The sequence below is a fragment of the Lampris incognitus genome, chromosome 4 (assembly GCF_029633865.1).
Source record: "Lampris incognitus isolate fLamInc1 chromosome 4, fLamInc1.hap2, whole genome shotgun sequence".
Classification (NCBI taxonomy): Eukaryota; Metazoa; Chordata; class Actinopteri; order Lampriformes; family Lampridae; genus Lampris; species Lampris incognitus.
In genome coordinates, this window is record NC_079214.1 from 61,306,375 (window position 1) to 61,319,710 (window position 13,336).

General features: G+C 46.6%; 1 protein-coding gene across 4 annotated transcripts in view; it reads right to left on the reverse strand.

The window, feature by feature from the left end:
* The window catches only part of LOC130111162 (A-kinase anchor protein 13), a 97,595-nt gene that overhangs the window by 12,722 nt on the left and 71,537 nt on the right, over positions 1-13,336 (reverse strand). For all 4 annotated transcript variants that reach the window (XM_056278223.1, XM_056278222.1, XM_056278221.1 and 1 more), the window contains 7 exons: positions 11,131-11,382; positions 10,526-10,602; positions 9,509-9,690; positions 7,863-7,945; positions 7,388-7,576; positions 4,946-5,146; positions 3,240-3,313 (listed from right to left, as the gene is read on the reverse strand). In XM_056278223.1, coding sequence (XP_056134198.1) covers positions 3,240-3,313; positions 4,946-5,146; positions 7,388-7,576; positions 7,863-7,945; positions 9,509-9,690; positions 10,526-10,602; positions 11,131-11,382 — 1,058 coding nt within the window. The remainder of the gene's footprint in view (positions 1-3,239; positions 3,314-4,945; positions 5,147-7,387; positions 7,577-7,862; positions 7,946-9,508; positions 9,691-10,525; positions 10,603-11,130; positions 11,383-13,336) is intronic.

Consider the following 13,336-nt stretch of genomic DNA (forward strand, 5'->3'; position numbering starts at 1 on the left):
GCATGCTCGAGCCCTTTCAAACCCTGCATGAAAAGTGCCACTTAACATTTTGTGCGATAGTTTTTTTTTTTTGTTTTTTTTTTTAGCTATTGTATATTCATGGAATTTGAGGAGCTCCTGCTTGATGCTTTGGCTCCTGGTAGCACACCAGGGCGAGTGACCTTTAACCCTTCTTGGTTAAAAACCTGCTGCTGAGTTAATTGCAGGCAGCTTGGCAGGCGGGCTGTTGTACTCTCTGTGTACTCCCTGGTAGAGTGTAATGTTGGCCCCGGCCCGGCAGCTCAGCAGGTCTGTAAGTCTCACATCTAGTCATATCAAGAGAAGAGGGAGCAGCTTTGCAGGGCCACAAAACTGACTTGTGTTCTGTGTTCGAAGGCCTCCCCTTAAATCCAGGGCTGTAATTGTCTCGAGCTTGTCTCGGACTCGCTGGTATTCATACTCGGGATTCGTCTCGGACTTGGCCTCTGATCTCGCCAAATATAATGTCTGGTCTCGTAAAGTCACGCTACATTTTTTTCTTAAATTAAAAATGTATATTTTCTTTTCTTTTGGTTACACAGCAGTCATTAAGGCACAACACTGACGTGTACTCAAGTAAATCTTGTTGAAAAATCAGTGGTGCATTATGGCAGCTGGTTGGAAAAACTGGCATTATTTCAATTAATTCAAACCTGTCAATTACCAAATGAAATGCCCCCCACCCCCCTCAAGATTCTGCCTTACCAATGGCATGCAGAAATTCTTAATCGCATTTCTGCACCAAACATGGGCCGTCCTTCTGAACTATGAGGGAGCGTTCATATATGCTTAAATCCATTGTGCCAAGTCTGTCTGCAGGGTTTGGTATAGCTGACCCTCAATCAAACAGCACCATCAGACTGGACTGGACTAGAACCAGTTAAATCTTCTTTAAGGCGGGGTGTCCAGGTAGTGTAGTGGTCTATTCCGTTGCCTACCAACACTGGGATCACCGGTTCAAATCCCTGTGTTACCTTCGGCTTGGTCGAGCGTCCCTAGAGACACAATTGGCTGTGTCTGCGGGTGTGAAGCCGGATGTTGGTATGTGTCCTGGTCGCTGTACTAGCGCCTCCTCTGGTCGGTCAGGACGCCTGCTCGGGGGGGGGGGGGGGGGAGCTGGGGGAAACAGCGTGATTCTCCCACGTGCTACGTCCCCCAAGCGAAACTCCTCATTGTCAGGTGAAAAAAAGCAGCTGGAGATTCCACGTGTATCGGGGGAAGCATGTGGTAGTCTGCAGCCCTCCCCGGATCAGCAGAGGAGATGCAGCAGCAACCAGGACAGCTCAGAAGAGTGGAGTGATTGGCTGGATACAATTGGGGAGAAAAAGGGGAGGGGGAATCCAAAAAAAAAAAATCTTCTTCAAGGCTTGGCCTTGAAGACGACTCGATCTTTTCTGTCTCGGTCTTGACTCTTGATTTCATTTGGACTCGGTCTTTCAGAGTTGGTCTGGAATTGATCTCGACTAGCCCTGGGCTCGGAGAAGGCAGTCTTGACTACAGCCTTGCTTAAATCCAAGGGGGCAAAGGAGCAAAAAACGTCAGAGTGTCCAACCTGTGCCTCCTTGTCCTGTGACAATCGTGAGGTAGGTCACACCTAACCAGGGGTGTTGGGTGAGACAGTCTCATGGTCTGCGGTGATAGTAACAGCTTAAGGTTTGGCAGCAAGGGATAATTAAAGGGCCTTTGCGATATACTCAAACATTTCCTCAGACATATTATCCGTCTTCTCTAGAAATCACCAACAATGCATCAAGTGCATCCAGTCTCTGCAAGTGGTGCAGCCGGTCCTCTTATGGGCTTTTCTTTGCTGCCATCAAGGCCATATGTTTTCCTGTTGTGCAAAAGGACACCTGACGTGAACATCCCCCTTCCTCTGGGAAGAAGGGACTCTGAACATGTCATATCATTGTACCTACTGACGCTCCTTAACGGAGACACACGAGTGCACTGACATAGGGTGCAGACTGGTCCAAGTCTCTGAACAAGGTGCCCGGGAGTTATTTGGTGTCCCTAACGTTGGAGTTTCTATAATCGCTACTGGATATTCAGGAGTGTGAGTTTCTTTTTATCTCCTTAGTGGCATTTCTTTTGCCCCCCATTTTCTCCCTAATTTTATCTGGCCAATCACCCACCACTTCTGAACTGTCCCAGTCGCTGCTCCGCCCCCTCTGCCGATCCAGGGAGGGCTGCAGCCTACCACATGTCTCCTCCGATACATGTGGAGTCGCCGCTTCTTTTCAGCTGATAGTGAGGAGTTTCACCAGGGGGACGTAGCATGTGGGAGGATCATGCCATTCCCCCCAGTTCCCCCTCCTCCCCGAACAGAGGCGGCACTAGTGCAGCGACCAGGACACATACCCACATCCGGCTTCCCACCTGCAGTCACGGCCAATTGTGTCTGTAGGGACGCCCGACCAAGCCGGAGGGAACACGGGGATTCGAACCACCGATCCCCGTGTTGGTAGGCAACAGAATAGACTGCTATGCTACCCGGACACCCCCTTCTCACTCGGCATCTTAATAAGAAAAATCAGCTGGGTCAAAATTCAAGACGATGGCAGATTTCAGGGTCACATGTGTAGCACTGTTTCTAGAGCTCATCTCCAATTCATAAATGGGACGCCACATCCTTAACTCTCACCTAAGGTCATCGCAGATGTGACGAATGTTTAAGATCCTTTTTTACTGAAAGTTTGATGAAAAACTGTTACACCTTTGCTCCATCCCCAAGAGTTTTTATGAAAAATCCAGTTGTGCTCTACTGTTAGCAATTACAAGTAAGAAAGCATGGTTTCACAACTAGGCAATTTAGAGATTTAGTATATATATATTTTACACTGTAGTAAGAAACTGATATGGTCCTGCTATAAAACATTCAACAAATGCATTATGAATGCAGGGAGGGGGACTTCAGCAAGGGTGCGACCCACTGCAGAGCCATAATAACAGTATCTAATGATAGCCAATTCATTTTCATCTACTACTGGTTCCCTTCACAATCAATGGTCACCAGTAGCAACGGGACCTGGCAGGAAGAATTAAAGAGCTAATTTGAGAGAGCGAGAGAGAGAGAGAGAGAAGAAGAAGAAGCTAAATTTCATCTCAATGGCATTGTTTGTCTAAATACCACACCACACATGGCCTTAGGTCCTCAGAGAGAGGCATGGAGGCAGTGCGGTGCGTCTATGGCATTTAGAATACCTGGCTGCTGAGATACCAACCTTCTTTAAAACACTATCGGACTCGGTCCTGCGAAGGTCAGCTGCTGTGTCTTCAGCCTCATCTTTGTCGCCACCTGACAGGCAGAGAGAAAATTAATGTATAACATGGGGCAAAATAGAGAAAGAATATTAAATGAGGACTTTCACAGCGGTATCACACCTTCCTAAGAAGTGAAAGCATGACTGCCGTTATGGGAAAAAAAAAAAACCCCAATTATTTTTGACCAGTTCATAAAGGATCGCAAATGACAAAAACCAGCAATTCGCTTGGCATGTTCATCTTTTTTTCCGACCGTTTTATTGTGAGAAAGTGTAAAAAGGTACAGTCATGTGTTTTAATTCATCCAAATGTATATCTATGGATGACTACGGAAGTGTACAAGATGACTGGTAGAGTCGGGGGACTTTTGATGAATGGGTAGACTCAAGCTAACTGCACCTTAATTTGTGTATAAACTCATTCAATCAGTGTTTCATGTCAATCATTTTTCAGGATTCATGGTTGGGGGGGGGGGTTTGATTCCAGCTGACAACAGTAAATATAATATGAAACACCATGAAATTGTCTACCGGTTCTGAGAGAGTTATTTCAGTGTACCTCTCAGGCACCCATGTATTTGAGGAACCATCAGAATAGTCCTACTCTGGGGCACCCCGGTGGCTCACCTGGTAGAGCGCGTGCCACGTGGGGCCGAGTCCTTACTGCAGCGGCTCGATTTCACATCTGGCCTGGGCCCTTTGCTGCAATGTTATCCCCGCTCTCCTCCCCCTGCCTTTCCGGTCTCCCTCTTAACTATCGCTATCTAATAAAAGGCAGAAAATGCAAAAGAAAAAAAAACAAAAACAATAGTCCTACTCTGAGGCTTTAAGCCAGCGGAAGCACTGCCCTAGGCCATGCCCTCCAGGGGTCACTGTTACATAGATGTACAATCCCTTTGTCCGCCAGGTTATTGTGTTTTAGCTCGTGGCACTGAACAGACACCTGTGGTAAGTGTGGTGGGCTATAGCAGCCATCTGTGGCTGTTGCTATAAGACAACATTGCTACATCAAAGGGGCATGTGGGTAGCATAGCAGTCTATTCTGTTGCCTACCAACATGGGGATGGTTGGTTCGAATCCCCATGTTAGCTCCGGCTTGGTCAGAAGTCCCTACAGACACAATTGGCCGTGTCTGCAGGTGGGAAGCTGGACGTGGGTATGTGTCTTGGTCACTGCACTAGCGCCTCCCCTGGTGGGCCGGGGCACCTGTTGGGGGGGGGGGACTGGGGGGAGTAGCGTGATCCTCCCATGTGCTACGTCCCCCTGGCAAAACTCCTCACTGTCAGGTGAAAAGAAGCGGCTGGCGACGCCACATGTATCAGAGGAGGCATGTGGTAGTCTGTAGCCCTCCCTGGATTGGCAGAGAGGGTGGAGCGGCAACCAGGATGGCTCTGAAGAGTGGGGTAATTGGCCAAGTACAATTGGGGAGAAAAAGGGGGGAACCCCCCCCCCCCAACATTGCTATGTCAATGGGAAGCTATGCCTATAATGGGCAAATACTGACCATTTTATAGGGACTGAACGTGTGACCTGGTTAGAGGGACTGAACATGTGACCTGGTTATAGGGACTGAACATGGGACCTGGTGGTTAGAGAACCTTGTACGTTCTGCCCATTAAAAACGATGAGTCAAAAATAAAAGGTAGCAAGAGGAAGAAGAGGCTTACTCTTGCAGTTCTTCATCTGGTGGCTGTCAAAGCCTCCGAAAGTCTCAGCCCGGCGGGGCAAACACACTGGTCCAACCCATCCTCCTCCCGCTGCGCCTTCTTCTCCCCCTGCTTCTCCTCCCTCCTGGGTGCCAGCCACCTGCTGCCCCACAGCCATGGCTCCACCCAGACTGCCATTCACCAGTGCCTGTAACGTCTCCACTGTCAAACATACACAGAGGAGAAATGAGACAGGGGAGGACGCCATGGACTCACATCCAACAATGACATTTTCCTTGTCTAGACGATAACGATATAATATCACGACATACAAGAAAAAATATCTGCATCACATTATGTGAGCCTTTTTTACATAATAGATGACAAAAGATTTATTTCCACCTTAATTAACCGGAAAGTGCATATAATATAAGAAAAATTTTATTTTGTATTTCATTTCCACGTTGGAGTTGAAACAGTACAAAGACACAACATGGATTAAAGATATATTATTTGAATAAAATGTAATGTAAGATGAAATAAAAAAATTCAAATACACAGGAAGTAAAGAAAATGAAAACTATTAGTGTTGAATGGAAAGTTAACATTTTCCCTCCAAAATGTCAAAGACATGGGTCTTTTACAGCACAACTGTGATTATAATGAATTCAAAACTTACAAACTGCAACCTTATCAAGACATTTTGTCCAATAGTAAACTGCCTACAGCAGCGTACAGCAACTTAGACCGTAGCTAGTCTCATATCATGATATCAATATCTTATTAATATTATCACCCAGCTCCTGATGCGACACACCGAGACTACCACACCGACACACACTGTGGGCAAGCTGTATACACAAGTGCACATGTACATACACCAAGAGACAGAACAGACACCGTATAATTTGCAGGTGCGTTCAAGGATGGACACATACAAGGAAACTAAGACACACATCCACGCACACACACACACACACACACACACACACACTCAGAAGCCAACAGAAATGTGAAGTGTAGCAAACAGAACCCTACACGTCAGTAAGTGAATTATCCTCGCTAACCTGGTTACTGTCAGAACCCACAGCCTGTAATACTGCACGCACAGCCGGCTGCAACCAGCCTTCCTCTTCCTGTCTGACGGCCAAACCGTCTACTGCGCTTCTCTTTTTGGGGAAAATGTGCACTTTTGTGAACTGATACATAACAGGAGCTGTTTTCTGTTTGATTCAAACCTGACCAGGAATCAGAAGCACTTTATTTGTCATGTCATTTCGTTTCCCCCAGCGGTGCAAAAACACATATCCAAAAACTACAAGAACTCCAAGAACTACCTCTGTCTATGTCTCCGTGTTGAAGGGGTTTTGTGTCCTCGATCGACATCCTTCTAATATGTTGAAAACTGGAACACACTTTGTATAGTAAGACAAAATAGCATTGTGCACTATCTGAGAAAACACAACATTCCTTGTGACTCAATGAGGAAAAGAGAGCAAAGGGCAGCTCTTCTCGAGGTTAAAAGGTGATCTGACATGACAAGCAGCCACAATTCTGCCCCCTACGGTAGTTGTTAGCTTCCAACATGCTAGCTTCCAACATGTTAGCTTCCAATATGCTAGCTTCAAACACGTTAGCTTCCAACATGCTAGCCTCCAATATGTTAGCTTCCAACATGCTAGCCTCCAACATGTTAGCCTCCAACATGCTAGCGTCCAACATGTTAGCTTCAACCTGACCGGACTGCCTGCAGTGGCTGAGCAATACAACCAATATGCCAAATAGATCACATTACACTAAACATTATTCCACACTAAAACTACTATCACAGCACGACCGTCAACTAAACTGGTTCTGTCTCCAGCTAAACATGATGCTGTAGTGTAACTACAACAATAAAACCTTACGAAACAATACAACAACATAACATACCCAGAGGTGGACACTGGGAGTACATTATGTACCAAAAATGTATACACAAGCTTCCATCATCATTATTTTAAGTCATGAATGCATGCTTAAACCTGCAATGTTTTTACTTTACTGCAATTAAAGTCCCCATGCTTAAACAACAGGTGATAATTTCTCAAAACACGGCAGATTACACAACTTCATTCAAGTTGATACCACTACAGTAAAAACTCGAAACAAAAAAACATTTTTTTTTTAAAATAAAGTTAAGGTTTAGTTTCCTCAGCTGTTGGAGGAGAAAACGTTTCAGGTGTCAACGGTTAAACTTGAAATAAAATGACATGACAAGATCAATATTGTTTGGTTGTGTATATCTTTGTCAGTCACACTGTGCATGGTGATGTGTTTATGAGTTTCTCTTGTCACTGAATACAAGTGTATACTGGACATTAAACCGTTTGTGTGGTGCAATTTGATTTTCATTCTTCTAAGCAAACCTCTTCTGATTAGCACTCTACGCTGCTGAACCTTCAACTTTTCTTGCACCCTCACCTTCAAGCAAGGCATCTTTCATGATGGGCTCCCCCCTGGGCAGCACCTGGCCGCTGCCTGCCCTGAACAGAGCCTTTTCGGCACATGTCTGCTCCTCGCACGGGCCGCCACATTCACACATCTCCTTAAACACCTTCACCTTCTCCTCTAGCAGAGCCATGATCTGAGCATCCTTCTGCCTCAGCAGTTCTAGGAGGGGGGAGAGAGAGAGGGGGGAGAGAGAGGGGGGGGGGGCAGGATTTAAGGTTGCAGTAGAGTGGGAACAGCCTGTGCAAATTACACCCAACTTTTCATTTGACACACACCCACTTGTCAGCCCTCCTCACAGACATCCACTCAATCACATACGGTTCTGTTCCTTCCTCTCACTCCCTTTTCCTTTCTATCTCTCTCTCTCGCTGTCACTCTCCCTCTCTCTCTCTTTCACACACACACACACACACACACACACACAGAGTCAACAAGTGTTACTTACCTCTCATCTCCCTGGCTTTACTCTCAAGTTGTCTTTTGTCCTCTTCTGTCTCACTGGGGATACCCTCGTCTTCATCTTTCTCTCTGTTCGATCAAAGGAAATGGAAGAGCCCAGCAGTCAGCTCACAGTAAAGTCAACCAACAGCTAAGTGTGGCGCTGTGTACATCAATGGGTAAAATATGGCATTAACACTACTACACTAAGGGGGGGTGGTGGTGGCGGGGATTCTCATCGGGGCCACCTATACCGAAAATGCAGGCCCCAGTGAGAATGCCTTGTTTAGGCACTTTGAATATATTTCCCAAAACAGAATCAGCATTCTGGAACATTCCAAGCACAACAAATATATGAGAGCATGTATTAATGCTTGTTGCAGATGTATATACATATGTGTGCTTTTAGTTTTAAATGATGGAACATTTACAAATTAATGACATCTACACCTCAGTACCATCAGACTCTCCCCCCTCCCCTTTTCTCCCAATTGTATCCACTTCCGAGCCGTCCTGGTCGCTGCTCCACCCCCTCTGCCGATCCGGGGAGGGCTGCAGACTACCACATGCCTCCTCCGATACATGTGGAGTCGCCAGCCGTGAGAAGTTTCCCCAGGGGGACGTAGCGCGTGGGAGGATCACGCTATTCCCCCCAGTCCCCTCCCCCCTGAACATGCGCCCCAACCGACCAGAGGAGGCACTAGTGCAGTGACCAAGATAGATACCCACATCCGGCTTCCCACCCGCAGACATGGCCGATTGTGTCTGTAGGGACGCCCGACCAAGCCACATGTAACATGGGGATTCAAACCGGTAGGCAACGGAATAGATCGCTACACTACCCTGACACCCCCAGTACCTTCGGACTCTTCAGAGCAAAGATGACCCAAGCGGGAATCACACCAAAGACGCGCTTTAAACTACACTTGACCAGATAGCTACTGCACATGATGTAGTCTTTCTTCGGGGCAGTGGACAGACAGAGCGGCGGGAAATAATACAGCTTGTCTATTTAGCCCACTCCTGCCAACAGCCTGAAGTTCATCCTGTATTTTGACAGAAGTCTGAGGGAGAGAGTGTACAAAATCTCTCCTCGCTCCTGCTGGACAGTCGAATAATCCTCTGCTTATGGTGAGCCGCCCTTGAGGCCGGTCCAGCACTAGGCCATCCCCAAGTACATCCCCACGTAGAGCAGTGCTAATCCCTTTGAGAGCAGTGTCCTCCATCAAAGCTTACCGCACATTACTATCTAAAGAACTGGCCTGGCTCGAACCCTCGGGTCAGAAGAGCAGAAATAGACATGAACGTTCGGTCATAGGAGATGCTGATCTTTGGTTGTAGCAGAACGTACGGCGTTATGAAGGAGACGCAGCGCTTTTGTAACAGGTGGAAGCAGAAGTTAAGGGGTTTAAATAAGCTGTGATGAGAGAATTAAAAGAAATATCAAAATGGAAATAGTCCATAACAGCCCGTGTTCTTGAACCTGAACCTGGCTGCATCGATCTGTAACATGAAAGGTTTCAGACTTTTTCCTGAATAAGGTATTTTGGTGCTTTTAGAATCCATGGACTACAACACAACACTTCCAAGTTCTATAAAACCTCGCATCTTCTTTCATCAAATCGTAGCATCTCCACCCCAGACCCTACTTACATGGAGTTCATTGCATCTTCGATGAGCTGCATCCAAGTGTTGCGTTCGTCTTTGGAGCTGGCGAGCACCTCCACCATCTCCGGCTTCTCAATGCCGGCCGTGATAAGGAAGAGGCCCCGCTCCTCGTTGGCCACCTCCCGGACAATCAGCTTGTGGAGGGAGAGGACCGTGGAGCGCTGGTCCTGCAAGGACAAGAGGGAAGGAGAGAAAGCAGAGAGAGAGAGAGAGAGAGATGGAGGGAGGGAGGGGTGGTGAGGAAGGGTGGGGCTTGACACACGACGGAGAGCAGCGTTAACGAAAGGTCGAGAGGAGACAAAAGCACCGGGACGGTCGGAGAAGAAAGGGGAAGCGGCGAGCGACACAGCGGGGAGAGTTAAGAGGGAGGAAGGGGCAGACGGACAGAAAGAAAGAGAAAAAGAGACAGAGAGAAATGAAAATAATCAGTGTTCTGGATGATGTCAGCCCTGATGTCAGTGTTAAAGTCTAAGCAGTGCAACGGTCGTCCGTCCCACTTCTATCTCCAAGACAAAGTCCTCAGTCATTTGGCTGCATTGAAAAACTTTTAAGTGTGTGTGTGTGTGTGTGTGTGTGTGTGTCTGGGGGGGGGGGTGAATGTGGGGGTACATTCAACAACCCAAACCTACTAAAGTGTAACTGTTGTGATTGCAAACGAAGAGAGAAAAGAACAGCTAGGAGCCACAACTTGGAACAGCTGGATCGGATGCCCAGAGTTAATACTAGTGTGGCTTTATGAGAACCAGCGAGCTATCTGATGTTACGCAATGCCGCGGCCCGCCTTCCAGCCAGCTCTGACAGGATGTGTTCAGCAACAGCGGGATAGGAAAATATAACTCAATAAAGTCTTAATTACAGGAGGGGGGAGGGGGGGGAATAAAGGATGGATGGGAGGATGTGGGGTGGGCAGTGGACATGGAAGCAATGGTAATGTGGAAAGTAACCAGTGGAAGGAAGAAGGAAGAGAAGGGAGGAGGGGGGGGGCCAAAAATACCATCATACCAGCGAGGCGAAGACAAATTTTTGATCTTTCTCTTGGAGGAACACAAATACATCTGAGAGCAGCAGGGCCAGGACGTCTAGTAAAAGCAGAAGAAGAAAAAAAAAAACCAATTTGGCGTTAGGGAAGAAATGCTGAATAAATAAAGACATTTCTGCATGTGGGAACAGCAGAAAAATAACTATTGTATGAATTCATTTTCATGGTCCGCTGAACTCTGAATGGTTTTTGACACTCATCATCTTTTCAAAAGAGAGAATGGCCCGAGGAAGGAGGGAAGCACAAGACTTAAGAAATTGATATGATGGCTGCCGGATAGTGTGTGTGTGTGTGTGTGTGTGAGGCAGAGAGAGACAATGGGTGTGTGTCTAAGAGATAATGTATGTCTATGTGTGAGTAAATATATCAGCATGCCACAGTCTGTCTGGTCTCGCCAAGTCTTTCCAGGCTTCCTCATCCTTAAGTCTGCCATGGGTGTTGTTCGGGAAGTCGGTTTTGTTTGTGTTATGACAGACTCGCCTTCCCTCCTTCCCGGTTCAGCCCACCCTGTGGCATTCTTTCTTTTGTCTGTCCGTGTGTCTGCGTCTTGCCTGTTGTTCCCCCTCACCTTTGAGCCTGCCCTGGGCGTTTTTCAGCTGCAGCGCGCCGTCGTGGAGCAGCCTCCTGCCTCGCAGCAGGTCCTCCCTGGCGAACATCTGGCCGCTCTTCATCCGCATGATGGATTTGCTGTCCGTCCTGCTGTACACCTCATTCAGGCGACGCTTCTTTTCGTGCTCGTTTACCTTGCTGTCCACCGTGGCTATCGTCTCCTTTACCAGCCGCACTGCCTCGGCCAGGTCCTCAAAGTCCTCCTCGTCCTCTGCATTCATTTTGAGATGAGACAAAACAAGAAGGTGTTAGACACGGGAAGGTCACCTGGATCATGATGCTCACATGTGCTCACAGTATAGCAGGTGTAAACTGGTGTAAATATGAAAGGTGGTATACATGCTCAGTGAGGGGGCAAAACACCACAGAGATGGGTAATTATATGTGCAAAATCAGAATCAGAAACACTTTGTCATTTCATTTCGTGCACTTGTACACATGAAGTGAAACGAAATGCTATTTCCCCCAGCCCACAGCAGTGCAACACAACGTCAAAAACACATATCCAAAAACTACAAGAACACACATATCAAACTAACACATATATCTAAACGAAAAAAAAATCACTGTCCAGGAGAACCAGCCAGGATGACTGTCAGAACTGCCAGTCTGCATGGGCTAGCTGTTAGCTTAGCCTGCCCCACTTCCGCATCCTGTCAGACCGCCCTCGGTGTTTCCTCTTCGGGCGCAGCTCCAGTCAGGGCCGTGGTCTTTGGGCCAACAGGACGCAGCAGACCAAGCTCCCTCAGCTGATCCAACGCCAGCTCTCCCAGCCAGACCACTTTGACACACCTCCCCACACTCCACACGACAACACTAAAAACACAGTTAAGGCTAGGCGAGGCTGCCGCCAGACAGCCCTCAGTGTTATCGGAACTGCCGGTCTCCATGGGCTAGCAGTTAGCTTAGCCTGCTCCGCTTCGACATCCTGTCAGACCGCCCTCGGTGTTTCTTCTTCAGGTGCAGCTCCGGGCAGGGCCGTGGTCTGGCTCTCCCAGCCATCAAACGAAGACAAAGCTGAGATGCAGACGTGGACAAAGACACTGCATAGACGGTACTGGGGGAGGCCGCTGCAAACGTGAATTTGTGCCAGCATCTTCCTACACTGCACAAAAGTCACACATTCACCCAAACACCCTATGAAATTAAATAAACCGATCCTCACATGCTGTCAAAAACAACCCTCTGAAGCAGATAATTTGGTCCATGCTTGAGGCTAAAAATCTTATTTTTCAAAAATGATGTAAAGTAATCTGTTACTAGGTGAGATAATTTAACCTTTTCAACTCTGCAATAGAAATGGTCTGCCAGTGCCTACATTGCTATTTTAGTATCTTCAAATGCTTCATATCTCAAAAATCTGTACAACCTAAGCTAAAAGGTTATGTGAAGGCCCTGACACACCAGACTGCCGGTTGGCCGATGGCCAACCGGCAGTCTGGTGTGACAGTCGGCCTTTGTCACCTGTAGTCGGTTTGGTGTGTCTGGACCCTAAGTCGATAAACCATAATAACTAATAAAAGTATTGAAATGGTGTATAAATTAAAAAAAAAATGCAAAAAAATCGGACGTGTTTTCATCTAATTTTACTAAATAAACACACAAAACATATTTATCCAGAACAATTCTGAATGTCGAAAACTGAACAGAATATTTCTTAACACCCCCTAAGTTGTCTGAACTATGTACACTTCTTAGTTTTTGAATTATGCTCATTTTTATGTGCAGAGCACAAAGGTGTTTTGATAGTTTCATATGAAATAGAAATATTTCTTCGGACCTCTGCGGAGATCTATTTGTTTCTCACATAGTTTCTACCCTCAAGAGTTTTCACATAAAAACTACGATGATTGCAACAGCGGCAATGGTAAAATTATCTAAGGCTAGGTGTTTGCCATGTATTTGTTTGGTTTGGGAAAACAAATTTTTTGGTGGAGGCAAAAGTGTTTCTCATTCTCTCACCCTGCCGAGATCACAGGCTATAAAAATTAAGCATCATACTTACATTTTCCACACCGTTTGTGCTACAAAATTAGTTGACAAATGTGTATTCATGATTTTTGTGGCAGTAATCGAAGGAAACGCTAATTTCTACGATCTTCATTTGAACATTTTACCGTATCCATAACAGTAAATACAGTCTTTCACCTAGGTTATGATATCAA